This window comes from Monodelphis domestica, chromosome 2 (assembly GCF_027887165.1).
Source record: "Monodelphis domestica isolate mMonDom1 chromosome 2, mMonDom1.pri, whole genome shotgun sequence".
NCBI lineage: Eukaryota > Metazoa > Chordata > Mammalia > Didelphimorphia > Didelphidae > Monodelphis > Monodelphis domestica.
This window is the reverse complement of record NC_077228.1, coordinates 176,957,125-176,975,534: the sequence shown is the minus strand read 5'-3', so window position 1 is coordinate 176,975,534 and position 18,410 is coordinate 176,957,125. Positions and strand designations below refer to the sequence as shown.

General features: G+C 34.3%; 1 protein-coding gene across 1 annotated transcript in view; it reads left to right on the top strand.

Moving 5' to 3' along the window:
* Positions 1-15,078, top strand: part of APPBP2 (amyloid beta precursor protein binding protein 2) — a 52,264-nt gene extending 37,186 nt beyond the window's left edge. Inside the window, exons 5-13 of the mRNA XM_003340197.4 lie at positions 687-855; positions 1,266-1,355; positions 4,422-4,489; positions 4,635-4,740; positions 5,451-5,575; positions 7,720-7,805; positions 8,261-8,451; positions 8,886-9,051; positions 10,400-15,078. Of these exons, the coding sequence (XP_003340245.1) occupies positions 687-855; positions 1,266-1,355; positions 4,422-4,489; positions 4,635-4,740; positions 5,451-5,575; positions 7,720-7,805; positions 8,261-8,451; positions 8,886-9,051; positions 10,400-10,653 (1,255 nt within the window). The 3' untranslated portion in view covers positions 10,654-15,078. The remainder of the gene's footprint in view (positions 1-686; positions 856-1,265; positions 1,356-4,421; positions 4,490-4,634; positions 4,741-5,450; positions 5,576-7,719; positions 7,806-8,260; positions 8,452-8,885; positions 9,052-10,399) is intronic.
* The last annotated feature ends 3,332 nt before the right edge of the window (positions 15,079-18,410 follow it).

The window sequence follows — 18,410 nt, the reverse complement described above, 5'->3', positions numbered from 1 at the left end:
TCACAATCCAATATTTAGAATATCATTATGAAACATCTGGCATTGTTTGTGGAATTTGGTTATTGAAGTAACATTGTTTGAGCTTCTAGTCATTCTCTTCTGGGATCATGGCACTAGGCAACAGAGATAGGGATGAAAGAAATGAAGACTTTATTGAACTTAAGTGGAAATAAAGATGCACACAAAACAGTTAATAGTGTTATATGGAAACATTTAAACTGGTAAAAAATTTAACTGTTGTGATATAGACAGAATAAGTCCCTGAGAAAGAGCTATGGGAGTGTTCAAAAGTGGGCATATTTAGCTAGGAAAGATTCCATAGATAGGTCACTCAAATGAAACTCAATGAAACTCAATGAAATTGAGTTTCTCAATGAAAACCAGGATTATGTCAAATGTTTATTTACAAAATTTAAAAATATTATCCAAAATTGATGCTACACAATTATTTGGTCCTCTTTACTGAGTAAAATTATAAAAGTCATTTTCCTTGTAGACATCATAATAAACCAAGAAACTTATTATCCTCAATTCTTACTTCTTTTCCCTTAGCATTACTTTGTCAATAAACTAAAGACAACAGACTTCTTATCTACATTGTATAAAAGTAGTGATTTTAAAGAAGAAAATAGGATTAAAAACAAACTGTTTCCTAAAAAACATTGGCATTATTTGTTTTCAAATAGGTTGCTTCATGTTCGGAATGGAAACTGTAAATATCATTTGGGTGAAGAAACATTCAAATTAGCTCAATCTTATATGGACAAGCTCGCAAAACATGGCCAGCAGGCAAACAAAGCTGCTCTTTATGGAGAATTGTGTGCTTTACTCTTTGCAAAAAGTCATTATGATGAGGTAAGTATTCTTGAGTTAGTGATGGATGGGTGGAGTTTAGATGGACACTTCCTAACTTATTTCAGAGTAAACAAAACCATTCATCTTTTTATTGAAGAAAATATAACTTTAGGCCTTCTTCAAGAGCTACATATAACAGAATGAATTTGTTCCTGAAAATTTTAATGCAAGTAAACATTTTATGAATAAAATTAGCACTTTGAATTCATAAGGACTTGCTTTAAAATCTTATCATCTTAATTGTCTTATAAATCCAAAATTTTCACACATTAGGTTTGCTTAAGACACATACTGAGTCAATCATATTTACTATTTTACTTTGTATCATGTGTCACATTCTAAGTAGTAGTATTTTCATTAAATGCTTCTATCTACTTTATGCTGCTTATGTAAATATTTGTCCCATGTAGGCTTACAAATGGTGCATAGAAGCTATGAAAGAAATCACAGTTGGTTTGCCAGTCAAAGTAGTGGTGGATGTTTTACGGCAAGCTTCAAAGGTGAGTTTAAATACTTTCATAATTTAAAACTATTGACTTTTAACTTCATAGTATATATTTGATTTTGTAATGTGGTATCTTTTCCTAATAAGCTATGGCAGCTATAATTATTGTGTACTTTTGGAATTTCACTAATTTTTTAATGGTTTATATACAAAATACAAAATAATTCCCTCTAACAATATCCTCAGAAAACAAAGACTATTTTTTTACCTTTATTAGTCTAAGAGATTTCAAATGATTTCCAAGTCATCGAGTGGTCTGTTGTGTCTTCTGCCAAAGTGTATTTAAAAATAAACAAATAAAAAAAAATACACACAAATGTGTGTATATATATATATATATATATATACACACATACACCTTCTTTTCTTTTGAGGAAATAACATTGTTCTGTTTGGGTCCTAGGTTCAAATCTGTATTCAGACATGTCTTAGATGTGTGACCCTGGGCAAGTCACTTAACCCCCACTGACTAGCCCTTACTGCTCTTTTGCCTTAGAACCAATATTCATTCTAAGATGGAAGGTAAGGCTTTTAAAAAAAAGAAAAAGAAAACAAGATTCAGGGTAAAGGGAACCAAGATGGTGGAGTAAAATATAGGAACTTACCAAAGTTCTACGGATTCCACTCCAAATAACATTAAAATAACACCTCAAAACCAATTCTGACATGACAGAACAAACAGAAGAATGGGGTGAAACAGTTTTCCAACCTAAACAGCTTAGAAGTTTGGTCAGGAAGGTCTGTCTCGTTGAGGTGAGAGTGGAACAAAGCTAACTGCAGACTACATGCCAGCAAGCCAGCCTCAAGCCTTGCAGGAGGCAGCATTAAATTAGAGGCAGCAGCTTTCAGCCCACAGAAAATAAGAGGGTGAGACAACCAGTCAGAAAAAGATTGCAAAGGACCCTTTGCAGGGCCTGGGAGCAAGACTCGGTTGCATTGCCAATAAGAGGAGCCAGGTTCCAGTCCCAGAGTACAGAGGACCCCTAGCAGAATCAGAGATCTTGGTCACAGTTCTAAGGCAGAAAAAAGTGCTTGTAGTTGTTCAAATAACTGAATGCAGGCTGGGGAAGCAATAACCACACCTCTCCTTAGATTATACCACCTTAGAAGAACTAAAAATTTATAGACCCACTAGGACTGGCTCTGAAAACCACAGCAGGAAAAATCTGAATCTTGAAACAGTGCCCCTACCCTCCAGGAGCAGATCCCAACTTTAACATAGTTAAAAGTCAAGAAATAGGCTGGAAAAGATGAGCAAAGAATAAGAAAAGAACCTGGCCATATAAAGTTGCTCTAGTGACAGAAGATGTAAACACAAACTCAGAAGAAGATGAGTGTCAAAAGGAGCTACATGCAACAACTGAAAAACAAATATGTGTTGATTTCAGATCCCAAAAGAATTTTTAGAAGACATGAAAAAAAGTTTAAGTCAAATAAGAAAGAAAAAGGAAAAATTGGGAAAAGAAAGAAAGTGATATAGACAGTCATGAAAAAAGAGTCAGGGCAGCTAAGTGACTCAGTCAATAGAGAACTGGGCCTGGAGATGGGAGGTCCTGGTTTCAGATTTGGCCTCAGACACTTTCTAGTTGTGTAGCCTTTGGCAAGTCACTTAAATACAATTACCTATGGTGCTCTTTTGCTTTGGAACTGATAAAAGAAGTAAAGAAAAAAGAATCAACCATTTGGTAAAGGAGGCACAGCAAGTTACTGGTGAAAATATCTTAAAAAATAGAAACTGGAAAAAGGCACAAAAATCCAATGGGGAAGAAATTCTTTTTTTTTTTTAATCCCTTACCTTCAATCTTAGAATCAATAGTATGTATTGGTTCTAAGGCAGAAGAGTGGTAAGGGCTAGGAAATGGGGGTTAAGTGACTTGCCCAGGGTCACACAGCTTGGAAGTATCTGAAGTTAGATTTGAACCCAGGACCTCCTCTCTCTAGGCCTGGCTCTCAATCTACCCAACTTCCCCCTGAAGAAATTCCTTAAAAAGCCAAATTGGCCAAAAAAGAAAAAAAGATGTTTAAATATTTACTGAAGAAAGAGACGAGATGGCTCAATGGATTGAGAGCTAGGCCTAGAGACAAGAAGTCCTAGGTTCAAGTTTGACCTTAGACCCTTTCTAACTGTGTGACCTTGGACAAGTCACTTAACCCCCATTGCCTAGTTCTTACCTTTCTTCTGACTTAAAACCAATACATAATATTGATTTTAAGACAGAAGGTAAGGGTTTTTTAAAACATCACTCAAGAAAAGAACTCCTTCAAAAGTAGAGGTGGCCAGATGGAAAAGGAAGCACAAAAGCTCACTGAAGAAAATAATTTCTTAAAAAATTTAATTGGACAAGGAACAATAAAACAAAATTAAAGGAATGAAAAAAGGGAAAACATAAAATATTTCATTGGAAAAACAATTGGCCTTATTAAGATCTGGTTACTTCTTGAGTCACATCTGTGTCATAGTATGCTAATATTATGAAGTATAAATGTACATTTGATTTAAATAAAAGCAATGATATATACAGGAGTGAAGAAAAGAAAAATATTCACTAGGAACAGATTCATAAGAAGCTGTCTTGAAAGTTCAAAACACAAATTATAACATAATAGGAAAAACTTTAGGAACTGGCCAAAGATTAACATCAGATCTTAGATCAAAATGAAAGAGCGTGTGGAATAAACATTAGTACAATACCAAAATAGGTAATGGAATTTAGACTAAAATGAGAGGGGAAAGATCAATATGAACTACTCCATAGTTCACTTATGAATGGAAGCTAGTTCCATTTAAATAGTAAAAGAAAGGCCATTCTAAATAATACTCATAATGCAGTTGTAGGTCCCATCCTCAAAGTGTATCTTTGAAGTTCACTATAGTAGGGCTTGTACAAACTTTTACAATCATAAGTGAACTATAAATTGTATTCTTTGGGGTAGTTTGCTTTTATGAGCAGCAGAAGTGTATATATCAGATTATTTGTGAAATGTAATTTATATTTTACATTTTTTTTAGCATTCTTGAAGGCTTTGTTTTTAATTATGGTTTTTCTCTTACAATCTTTAGGCTTGTGTAGTAAAGCGTGAATTTAAGAAGGCAGAACAGTTAATAAAACATGCAGTGTACTTAGCACGGTAAGTGACTTATTAAAAGTAAATTTCTATGTAATAAATACAGATGTCAATGAAAATGTTTTCCATATGTTAAGAGGGAAAAATAGCATATTTTAAAAATATGTTCCTTAAGCTCCTTGATTCTTATTTTGCATATTTTTTCCAGGGAACATTTTGGAGCCAAACACCCAAAATATTCAGATACACTGCTAGATTATGGATTTTACTTACTCAATGTAGATAATATCTGCCAGTCTGTTGCAATTTATCAGGTATGTTAAAGATTCACAATTTTTTTGTTGTTGTTCTTAAATTCCTGGTCTAACCATTAAATGACCACTTTCTGTTTATAATTCTCTTTCATTTTCTTAGAATAATTTTCTTAATGATGAACAGCTTATTTCATTAAAATAAAACATTAACATTAACAGGAAAGCTATTATTATAATTAAGCTTTTGATTTGAATGGATAGATATATCTTCCTTTCATTTATTTTGATGATACTGTTACCTATTAATTCTCACTTTAGAATTTTTCAATTCATATTATTATGGTTAACCTAATTACTATAAGGAAAAAATAGGTATTATTAAGTGGTCAAGTTATGCAAGTTGCCCTCCCTTTTATGAGATCTAAGAAACAGAGCAAAATAAGCTTCCTAAAGAAACTCTGGAATGAACATGTTTGCAGATTCATTCCTTACCCTTTAAGTGAAATCATCTTAAGAAATTAAACATATTCTTGTACATCTTCATGTTTAAGATATATTTTAAAACAGTACCTCATGTTTGGTTTAAAAATATAATGAACTATAGTATGTATACTTGTACAATTTATATAATATAAATAGTAATATATATTTTCCCATAATTATTGATAGATATAGATATATATCTGAGATGATTAACCAAATTGGATAAATTGGATAGTGATTTGTAAGTATTCTTGATTAAATAGGATTTCTTTTAACAAATATTTCAGACAGCCCTTGATATTCGACAGTCAGTATTTGGAGGAAAGAATATACATGTAGCCACAGCGCATGAAGACTTGGCTTATTCTTCTTATGTTCACCAATATAGTTCTGGAAAATTTGACAATGCACTGTAAGTACTTAAATTCCTCTCTAGCAGAGGAAAAAATCCTGGAGGCTCACTGAAGGACTAGGTTCATCTAATACTATTGGAAGAAATGTACTTTACAAAATAAATTTGTACTCCCCTCCATCCCCCAAGTTGAAGATAAACTGTATAGAATAATAGTTGAATAGATTCCACTGGATTTGAAGTTAAAGAACCTATTTTAGCATTCTAACTCTGCTACCTTGTGGCCTTGAGAGTAAGTGTTTTAATGTCTCTATGCCCGAGGTTCTAAAAGGTTTTTTTTTTTGAGTATTGGATGCCTTTGGAAGTTTGCTGAAGCTTCTGAATCCCTACTCAAAATAATGTTTTTAAGTACATAAAATATAAATTATAATGTAAGCAATTATTATTACATTGAAATGGCAAAATATTTTTTAAGTTTAAAATTCCTTATTTTTGTTTACTCTTGGCATCTTTACCTTCATTCACAGGGCTTGTGTACAATCTGTTGTAAAGAACATATAAAACAACAATAATTACATGTAATAATAAATTTCCACATAAGTTTTCCTAAGTTATGTGATCAAATTTCTCTCCCTCCTTCTCTTCCCCTCCCTGTGCTGGCAGGCAATTCAATCTGGGTTATACATGTATTATACCAAAACATATTTCAATATTTTTCATTTTTATAAGTGAGTAATTTTAAAAACCTAAATCTCAGAATATAAACTCCAATAAAAAAAGTGAAAAATCATATGCTTTCATCTGTATTCTGACTCTAACAGTACTTTCTCTGGAGGTGGATAACATTCTTTTTCATAGGTCCCTCAGAACTGTCCTGGATCATTGGATTGCTGACAGTAGCTAAATCTGTCACAGTTGATCATTCCACAATATTACTCTTACTGTGTACAATGTTTTCCTGATTCTGCTTATTTCTCAGCATCAGTTCATGAGGGTTTTTTTAACTCTTTCTGAAATCATCCTGTTCATCATTCCTTACAGCACAATAACATTCCATCAACAATTTGGTCAGCCATTCCCCATTGAGGGACATCCCTTTAATGTCCAATTCTTTGCCACCACAAAAAGAGCAACTATAAGATTTTTTGTACAAGTAGGTCCTTCCCATCTTTTTTTTTTTTAATCTCTTTGAGATTCAGACCTAGTAGTGGTATTACTGGATAAAAGGGAATGTATTATTTTATAGTCCTTTGGACATAATTCCAAATTGCCTTCCAGAATGGTTGGATCAGTTCACTACTTCACCCAATAATGGATTAGTGACCCCTCCAACATTTATTAATTTCCTTTACTGTCATACTGGCCAATCTAATAGGTATGAGGTGGTACTTCAGAATTGTTTTAATTTGCATTTCTCTAATCAAGAGGGATTTAGAACATTTTTATATGATTATTGATAACTTTGATTTCTTTGTTTGAAAACTGTTTATTTGTATTCTTTGACCATTTGTCAAGCTAAATATTTTAAAGACAAATATGGACACCTTTCCTCTTGGATCAACAACCTCTGGGCTAGACATTTTTATCATAATGGTGACTTCTAGGAATTTACTTGCCTTACACAGTTAGGGGTAATGCTTGGAATATGTTTCTAGTCATTTACCATCACCGTAATTTGTTTAGTAATTAGGAGCATATATTTAGAACTGGAATGGATTTTAGAAGCTTTTTAGGCTAATCTCTTCTTTTTACAGGTAAAAAAAATGAGGCCCAGAAAATTTGTGATTTTTGTAGGATCAGAGATCAAATTCTTCATTTAGATTTTGCATTTTAGTACTAATAAGAGATATCATATCCATATTTGTCAAAGGATCCTGGGCACATGTTAACACAAGAGTTTTGCTATAACAAAAGGTATGAGGTGCATCTCTCTTGCACCGTGTCCAAAAAACTTAGTTTTAGCAGTGATAAAAGAGCCTATCAATAAGGCTTTTTTTTTCTTTAATGAGGTGATTGGTTTTCTAGTGAAAGTTCCAAAAACAGTGTTATTCAGTGATTAAATGAAATTCAATAAATTGAATGCCATTCTTCCCCATTTCAATAGCCAATATATTTCCTAACCATCATGATATTACAAACTAAGGATTTTGTTTTAAAGATGCAAACTAATTGGATATAAAATAAATAATTTAACTGTGTTGCAGATTCCATGCAGAAAGAGCAATTGGAATCATCAATCATATACTTCCAGAAGACCATCTTCTTTTGGCTTCCTCAAAGAGAGTGAAAGGTACTTTTCTAATCTGATTTGTTGATAAAATGAATGATTTATGGCATTTAAGAGTGGGATTATGGTTTATTTCTTTTGGTCTGGCTAGAAAAAATCCTGTATATCAAATTTCTGCTTATTATATGCTAGGCAATAGAAAATATTTTAAATGACTAAATACAAGTTGAAAAAAAAGATCTTTTGAAAAAATCCTTACCTTCCATTTTAGAACTGGTTCTAAGGCAGAAGAAGAGCAGTAAGGTTTAGGCAGTGGGGATTAAGTGACTTGTCCAGGGTCACACATCTTGGAGGCCTGATTTGAACCCAGGATGTCTCATTTCTGTCCTGGCCCTCTATCCTCTAGCCACCTAACTGACTCCCTAACAAGTAATTTTCATAGATTGTATGAATTTTTGGCTGCTATGATTGTGATTGCTAACTGTGAAATACAATATGTTTCTTTCTTTTTTTTTTAGCACTTATTTTGGAAGAGATTGCAATTGACTGTCATAATAAGGAAACTGAGCAGAGGCTGCTTCAAGAAGCTCATGATTTGCATCTGTCTTCACTCCAGCTGGCTAAAAAAGCTTTTGGGGAGTTTAATGTTCAGACTGCAAAACACTATGGCAACCTTGGAAGACTCTATCAGTCTATGAGAAAATTTAAGGTAAAAGTATCAGTCTAAAAATTCATCTTCCGTTTTGTTCTTAGAACACTTATTTATATGTAAGAGTATAATGCATTCTATTGCCCTGGAATTATTAGACCTCTCTACAGAAATGCATCTGAAATAGCATGCACTGTGGCAGTACATCAGCTTCAGAGTAAATGTTTCATAAACTTAATGTTTTAGGCTTGGTAGGAAGGCTTTTTTTTATTGGATACAAGCTGCTAAACTTGAGGGCAAGTATGACTTAGTTCATTTTCCCTGGAAATTTTCTTTTGAAAACTAGATGGTAGCTTGCCAGAAACTTTATAAAGGGAATGCTTATTTCAGATAGGAGTTGGATTATGATCTCTGAGGCCCTTTCAACTAAATAAAATTCTAAGAATGCTATACGCTTCCATATTTTGATGGATCATGGCTTAATTGTCTTTCAGGAAGCAGAAGAAATGCACATCAAGGCAATTCAGATTAAAGAACAACTTCTTGGTCAAGAAGATTATGAAGTAGCCCTTTCAGTGGGACATCTGGCTTCTTTGTATAACTATGACATGAATCAATATGAAAATGCAGAGAAACTTTATTTGAGATCAATAGCAATTGGTGCGTTATTTCCAGTTCAATGCTTAAATTGAGCAACATGCCATTCAGTGTTTTCATAATTGGAGTTTCAAATTGGAGTTTGAAAATTTTAGTCATCTTAAAACTGCTATTTATAGAAATACCACAGGAGTGTACAAGTTGTACAGTTTTCATAAATGGGACTCCATTGCTTCACTTTTGGACCTAGAGTCTCTTTTTACTGTAGAATGTTATAGCTTAGCAAAGTTAATAATTGACTAGTTTAAAATGATTTTGAGTATACTTTTAGGTAATTATTAAGTGAAAAATAATATCAATAGCTTTAGAATATTTGCATGTTCAGTTTTTTATGAGATTAGACACTGTATATTTAATGCAAAACTATTCTTCTTGACTGTCAGAACTTCTTATGAGGAAGTTGGCAGCCTCTTTGCTCATCTATGAAGATGTATTTTTCTTTTACCACTTAAAAGTCTGACACATCATTAGTATTTTGACTATATAGAATAAATAATTGTTGCAATTATAGTGATATGGTAGTTTAATGAAATCCTTCAGAACCAGAAAGCAAAATTGGAGAACTTTTTTTCTATCATGTGCAGTATAAGTAATTTAGCTTTTTACCATTAAAAAAAATTTTTACCTTCTATCTTGGAGTCAGTACTGTGTATTAGTTCCCAGGCAGAAGAGTGGTAAGAATTAGGGAATGGGAGTTAAGTATCTTGCCCAGAGTCACACAGCAAGGAAGTGTCTGAGGCCAGATTTGAATTCAAGATCTCCCATCTCAATTTGGCTCTTAATCCACTGAGTTGCCCAAATGCCCCTTATTTACCTTTCAAATTAAAAGGCAATAGCACCATTTCACATATGTAACATATGATTCTGTGATTTTTTTTTATACACATACACATAGACACACACTTTCTGATTTTTGTGGAGGATCCATTATATACATATATGTGTGTGTCTATATATATATTCTTTCAAGATAACTTTGCTAAAGATAAAAAGCTCACTTGCATTTTCCTAATCATATGTATAAACAGGAATATCCCATCTTGTTGTTTGCTCTAAGAGATAGATGAATTGAAGCCCAGGGTCAGAGCCATCTTATGGGCAAAAAGTACCAAATTACCAGTAAATTGTTTCCTTCTACTGTCTCTGAAAAATTTGCTCCCCATGAACTATTTAAAGTAATGAAAGTTAAAGAAAGCACAGATGTGACTAGATCCATAAATAATATAGAGGTATTTCAAGTCCTTTCAAAAGAATATGATTAAGGCACTTAAAAATGGATCTGTTCTCGTTAAAGTACATAATTACACTTTTATAGACGTTTCTTATTTTTTTTACTTTTTTTCTTTTTTAGGGAAGAAACTTTTTGGTGAAGGCTATAGTGGACTAGAGTATGATTATCGAGGCCTCATTAAACTTTATAATTCAATTGGCAATTATGAGAAAGTATTTGAGTACCACAATATTCTTGCCAATTGGAATCGGTTGCGGGATCGTCAATTTTCAGTGACAGACGCTCTGGAAGATGTAAACACCAGCCCGCAGTCCACTGAAGAAGTGGTTCAATCTTTCTTGATGTCTCAGAATATTGAAGGACAGAGCTGCTGAGGGTGAACCTCAATTAACCAATTTACCTTCTCCCAGATTCCAGGGGAATTCATACTGTGAAATCAAAACCATGTAGTTTTCTGGGGCTGGAATTTGCGTTGAAACACTGGTCCAGTCCATTGAAGGCCCTGTTTGGGTAACCCCTGTCTCACAGAGTACCCGTAGGAATAAGCGCGTATTCAATTTCTTATCAGCATGTACAGCATGTGTAGTAGTCTGGCTCACATTTTCAACCTAGTAGAACAAACACCAGAAGATCCTATTTTTTTCTTTTTCAAAGGAAGTCATTTTGCAGAGAGCCTGCAAGAAAAACCCTAAATAAAACTATTTAAGAGTTTAAAAGAGTTGCATTCTTATTATGAAAGGATGATTTTAACAACTGTTTTTAACAAATAATTCTTCCATGTGGAGGTATTCAATACTGTATTGTAAAAAGATTTTATGGAAAACAGTCTTTATATGCAATATAGAAAAGTTAATCACAAATACTAATGAAAGAGGGATGTCCTGACGTAGGTTTGGCTGCCTTACCAAGGGAATAGAGAAGAACCACTCCAGAAACATGTTGTGAACCACACTATGTTGCAAGGGAAGGACTGTTAAACCATCTGAACTGGACCAGTGTTGATCTGTAAGTAATAGAAGATCTGATAGACCAATGATCTTATTTTTATTTTTTTGTTTTGCTTGGTTTTGGTTTGTTTTAGTTTTTTTTTTTTTGGTACAGCAAAAGCAAGAAGTTCTAATAGTATTTCATGACAGGACCAGGAAGGATCTAAGAGGACCAGTCTTTATAACTAAAGGTTATTTGGACCAGTGGCTTTAATTTAATATTTCTGCCCCTGCATATATACTTTACCAGTAGTGTGATTTCATTTAGATGTATGATGATCAACGATATGCAAAAATTATGTAATAGATTTTTTAAAATACTAGGAATGAAAGTTGGCAGTGGCATGTCTTTAGTAAAGGTACACAAATGTTGATGCCATAAGCAACCCTAGAAATGCTTTAATATCTGCTACAGCCACTCCTTTCCCTATTACCGCATTTTAAATAAGCTTACCAGTAATTGAGGCAGTAAAATGTATACTGGCAAATAACTTTGTGAAAAAATCTAGTTCTGTGTATGGGGACTTCTTATTGTACATTTTGCAGCAGAAGGGGTCATTGAAGAGAGGGAGGAATGCCCCAAAAGCACAATAAGTCTTTTAGTGATGTTTCATTTCTAAGGTGAATATTATACAATCAGAAACATTTTTTGCTGGAAAGGCATCAATTAAATATAAAACTCCCCTAATACTTTATGCTTGTTTCACTAGCTTGTCTTAATTTTTGTTTGTTGGATTTTAGGAGTATTTTTTTTTACTAAACCAGTCAGGTTATTTAATATTGAGGTAATATACAAATTTGAGAATGGTTATGTCATGTAGCAATTAAGAAACAAAAAGATCTTTTACTATTACCTCAATTCTTATTATAGTGGCACAAACTATGCCTCTATAGTTAAGGGTCTGGGTTTTCCCCCCTATTTTCAGGGGTTTTCATGATTTGGCTGTTGAAATTTTGCTCCTAGCTGAAGCTTGGAGTGATGTGTGTGTATGAGTGATTGTGTTTTTGTTTTAACATTAAGAGTGGGATGGAACTCTACTTAAAGATCTCCCAAGTTGAGTGCAAAAAAGAAAATTTCAATTAATGATTTCAGACACTTTAAATTACTCAGCAAAGTTTTTTTTAAGTTACTATTTTTCAGTCTGTTAGTTTTGCAAGGGGATGGGGAAGAGGAATGTAGGAAAGATTCCTAATAAATAGGATATTAATTAGTATTAATATAAAAATTTGGGCTTACTAATTGCAGAGGTGTCTTAATTTTTTTTAAATTATGGATTGATTGCATTGGCATATCAGCAAAACAATGTAGAACTGGTTCTAGTCATGCAATCTGATGTCAAAAGCCAGCTTTTTAATTACTAGTAGTCTGTGTGCTGAAGGGCTATAGTCTTTCCAAGCTGTTCAGAGCTATCCTAATAAATAATAGTAACTTAAATTACTCCAAAGATAATTTACAGGATAGACTAATACTTGGTATAATCTGTAAGGAGTCATTTGTTGTAATTGAAGCATAGGAATGACTAGTGTAAATTGTTTTTCAACATGGTGTTCCCATGCTTTAATATGAAGTTTTCAAATTAACCAAATGGGGGAAGGGGGGGGTTGGGAATGGTTGGAGAGAGGGTTACATTCACACACAGCCTCAAAGAATTAAATCAAGCATACGACAGTTCCTTAGAATTCCCTGTCAGTTCCTGAATTTAACTTATCCTGTTATAAAACACTCAACCTATCCATGGTGATGTTTCAGGCTACAGTGCCCAAATGCCACCTTCTTTCAGAACAATATCAGTATTTTGGGGGTTTTTCCTTTCTCCTCAAAGGATATAAAACTGAGCTCTTAACATCATTTTGATGTAGGTTTACATGAACTCATTTCCCTTAATGATTTAATACAAACTTTCCCATTTTCAGAGAAAAAGTGAAAAGAAAGAGGGACTTGTCAGTTTATTTTATTAATTTCTTGATTAATAAGGAATAATTCCCTGGTAAGTGTAAGATTTCACCTTTAATGGGGGAGCATTTTGTAATCAAAAGAGATAAATATGACCATAATCCTCAATGAAATGAATTAAACTGTCTGTCATGCTTACTTATTGCTTGGAAAACATTTTACTTTTGTGAATTCTCTAAGGATTATATTGTGTTCAAAGCTTTAGAATTTGGGAGGAGGTTCATATTCATGAATGAATCTTGTTCTTACCTTTCCCCTAATTTCATTCCTTCTCTTCCCTAGTCATCCATCTAAGGTTTAGCACTCCTGGAGCTGAGTGTGTTGATAAGCACTCATTTAACACTATCCTACCCCATACAGCCCTGCATTAAGATTAGGGGTTCATATATGTTTTCTTAAACTGTAGGCTGTTGTGGTCCCCCAAGCTGTCCCTGCTTAGAGCATTTTTACCACCTTTTACCAACAAATCTCTGACGCTGCTTTGTAGAAGGACACTCACTACTGTTTGTAGCTAGATACCTGTTGTTTAAACTTATTGCACACAAGGGGGCTTTTTTAATTGAGGGGAGAGGACTGGGATTTGCAAAGTTTTTGTTGGGCCTAACTTGTTAGGAAAACTTGGTTGTTTTTTGTGTTCTAAAATGATTCCCTCAGATGATGAATTGTGCTACTTATTTAGTACCTAGCCCATGTGCAGGCAAAGTATAAGGCAGAAAACACAGGCCTAAGACATAATTCAAGTTGCTGGCATAAACTTTATTTGAAATAAGGATTCACTGAATAGCAAAGTATATGAACTACTTTTTGGTCATAAATTCCTATATTTTGTTGCCTGTGCTGCCTACCAATTACAATTTATGGCAAAACTTTTATCCAGAATAAAATGCTTACTGCTAAGTCAAGATTTCCATTTGGGGTTTTATTTTCTTGGCCTAAAAATGATTAGACATTTAAACTTTAGGCTTTGGGGAAATGCAATTCTTATACAGACACACACATGTTTGGGGGAAAAAATACTTGAAATCTAGATTAATCACCACATTAAAGAGCTCTAGGTATACTTTTGTCCCCAAATCTCAGGAAAGTTTTAGGCAATGAAATCAGTCCCTATGGGTGATTTTAAAGGAGTGTGCTTTAGGTTTTTGTTTTTAACAATACTGTACTTAAATTGCAATCTTAGGTATCTATAGCATGAGTGGCCTTAGTGAGTTTGTTGAAGTGCACATTTTTTTCAAAGGTAAATTTTAAGATAAAAAAAACATATAAATATATATATATATATATACTATATATATAGATATCTAGAAAACTTGGTTTGTGGTGCACAAGTTAAGTGTTGGATCACTAAATAACTGTTGCAGGTACCATTTGTGTAACATTTTTCATTTATGTACATTCCTTTGATGGGAAGCTATGTTGCCATGGTAACTAAAACTTTACAGTTTAGTTCTACTCTTATGGTGTGAATGAATGCTACATTTATTAAATATTACCAGGTTCAGTACTATTTTTATACTTTATTGCTACAGGGGATTTTAATTTAATGGGATTCTTTTAAAAAATAAAAGTAGTTGCTTGACTATTAAAAGCAGCTTACTAAAAATACCTTATGTGAGAATCCCCATTAATAGTGCCACAGTAATTTATATAGATATTCCTAGGTCATTAATAGATTTTGAAGACAATTCTTTGTTGTGTCAAGAATAATCTTTCGTATCATACTTCGCACAGACTTGTAGTGCCCAACATTATTTGTAACCATCAAACCATATTGAGTATGTTTGTAACCAGCATTGTGATATTCTGTAATTGTATTGCTAAAAATGAATTATTGACCTAATAAATAGAGTGTTCCTGCATTCATAGTATCTGTTTCCAATTTAGTTGTGATTGTCTGGTTTGGGTTTGGGGCCCCACTTTCATTTCTAATTATTATTCAGAGGCATTGTGGTATAGGGGAGATAGATTTGACCTGTTTCTTTTGGTCTCATTGGACCTTAGAAGACTTGCCATAGTGAGTAGAAAGTTGGCCTTGGTATCAGGGTTTAAGTCCTACCTCTGACATATAGGCTCTGTGACCTTGGCCAAGTCACTTAACTTCACCGTGTCCTAGTCAGCTCTCTGCAGGATGCCAAGATAGTTTGTTCATCTGGGAGCTGCTGATAGATTTAATGCCTATCTCTCCCCACTGTTCACATCATAATCTATTCAACTTTAAAGCTGTCTTTGATTTGAGAATGGAAGGTAAAGACTGCTAGTAGGGGAGGGAAAAGAGAAAGAGAACAAGCATTTATTTAGCAAATACTATGTGCACAGGCACTGTGCTGAGCACTTTATAGGTATCTCATTTGATCCCACCAACAACTATGTAAGTTAAGTGCTATTATCCCAATTTTTACAATTGGGGAAACTGAAGCACAGTGGTTAAGTGACTTATCCAGGGTCACACAGCCAGTATATGTCTGAGACAAGATTTGAACTCAGGTCTAACTCCAGGCCAGGCATGAACTTAACCCTGGCAGAACAAATGTTTCACTGTGATAAAATGATTAAAATGATAAATGATAAAAATCTTTTGGGTGGAAAGCACATGGAAGCGTCATAAGATGGAAATGTGTATACATACAAACATACATACACACACACACACAAATTGGGAATGGGAAAGTGGAAGAAGGACAGAATCAGAGTTCCCCTGGGTTGAGTAAATTGGAACTATATCAAAAAGAATTATACACAATTCAGTTTTCCACGATAAAATAGCTTCAGATTTTGCATAGAATTAGGCTTTCTTGGTTGTGACAGTAGATCACATATTGTTTCTGTGTTTTCTTTCATTTCATATATGACTATATGTCATCTCAGCCTCCCCACTTCTGTTTGCAGGGCAAAGAAGGACATACTAAAAGGAAAATGACAATGCCATGCCAGTGAACACTTGCTTTCAAGGGCTTTGACCTTGGTTCTTCTGGACCTGGAGTTTTGCCAGAAAGCAAGGGAGGAACTTTAAAGATGGTTGGGTATGCTGTAAAATTGATGACCAATGACATAGACCTCAGATGAATGAATGATAAGGCTTTAGTGTGACCCCTGGCTTTGTGTGAATCAGACTGATAGGTCTGTTGGCACGAAAGGAGCAATAGGTTGGGTTGGCCTTTTGAAGATTGGTACTAATTATACAGAAGTGGCCTTAGGTGATTTTTTTGCTTATTGATGATTCTGCTGTGGAAATCTGAGGACCACAGGACAGGAGAGAAAAGACACAAAGACTTTAAAAAAGAAGGAAAGAGAGGCAGTTAGGTGGCTTAGTAGATAATCATCCTAGAGATGGGAGATCCTGAGTTCAAATGTGACCTCAACACTGACTAGCTGTGGGACCCTGGGCAAATCACTGAACCCAGTTGCCTAACCCTTATTCTTCTGCCTTTTAATTGACACTTAGTATCAATTCTAAGAGGGTATGGGTTTGCTTTTTTATTTTTTAAAGAAGGAAAGAAAAGCCAGGGAAATCTTCCAGTTTTTCTAATCTAAGCATAGGCTCTTTGTCACTGGGAACCTGTAGCAAGATAAGGAACCAAATGATTAAGGTATCAACTCAATTTGTTTTTTTACTTCATCAAAAAAGTTATTCTTCAATCTTTTTTGCATAGGTACCCAGTTCTTATAACCTCAAATTTATCTTCTGCACCTCTTCTCCTCCTCCAGAACCTCAAGGGATCATAGGGTTTGCTATAGGGTTGTAATTAATTGAGGGGACATGAGATTCTTATTGGCATAGAATGTTGAACAAGATTGGGGATGATGTGAGGAAAAGCTCTTTAGATTAAGCATCTACTTTCACCTTTGTGTACTGTGGGTTCTTGAAGTGAAATGAGGCTGATCTTAGAAAATGTCTTATTTGAAACTTCTAGGCAGGTAGGTGACACAGTGTATAGAGCATTTTACTTGGAATCAGAAAGATCTGAATTTGGTTCCTTTTTTAGACATACTACCTAGGTAACCCTAGACAAGTCACTTTTATCTCATCTGTAAAATGGAGAAAACACTCCCATTTGACAGGCTTATTGTGGGGATCTAGTGAGATAACTTATGTAAAGTTCTTTGCAAGCCTTTTGGTGCTATGTAAATGCTTATTATTTTCAAGTTTGCCAGCTTATTTCAGTGCATACCAAAATCCCACGTGCTTGGAACTCTGTCATGAAAAACTTAGGTTTTTTAATTTTCTGTTTAGAGACATGAAACCTGAGCCAAAATAACAAACCAAGAAAGGGTGCTAGTATGTGTGAAAATTTATTCCTCAACTTGAGACTCCACAGAGTTTCCTCCTTACCCCAGTTCCTCCAGAAGTCTCTCTAAACAAGTTTTACATTTCATTTTCAATCTTCAACTTGTTACATGTCATAAAAATTCAAAGCAGTGGTTTTCAACTTAGGACAGTCCTGATATTTATTGTTCTGAGATTTAGCAATGATTCTAAGAGTCAGCTCTTTTCTATTTTGCCTTATGCTTCTCCTTCCCCAAAGCCAGTGAGCCCTAACCTTTAAAATCCTAAATGGAACATGCTACGTGCTCATTATTTCTACCACAAATCACTTGACAGAAGGTTGGCTGAGGATTGACAATTCTCAAATAGAATCCTGTGACAGTCGTTCCTCCACCACCACCACCACCACCCCACCACCACCCCCCGGATAACTTTGATTGTTTAGAGGCCCAGGCAAAAGTGCCTTTATTCTAAGTGCCTAGACTTCTGTAGGCTGGATGTGTTGGTATTTGTCTTTAACAGATCCAATGAAATTATTTTCCTTGGGGGAAACTTTTTTTTTCCTTTGGCTTGAGAAACTACATCAGGCTCTGACACTAATCAAGACTAGATAACTAAAGCTGAGGACAAGAAAAATGGAAGAAAAATGTGAACTCAAGATAACTTGGAAGTCTCTAGGTTACTTTGATTCAAGAGAAATATTAGGAAAGTATCTGCATTGATTGCAAGTAGTCCACCTAAGAAAAGACATTTTCCCCTTTTCTGACTCCCAAAATGAGAGGTCCTTATAAATGAGAAAGGCAGCTTGGATGAGTAATCTGAGCTTTTGTGGAGGAGAATATCCATTAGAATACCCATCTGTGCTTGCCTCTGGGGAGGAGGCAGCAATATTTTGTTATAAAGCTATGAAGTTTAAGAGGCTCCTCT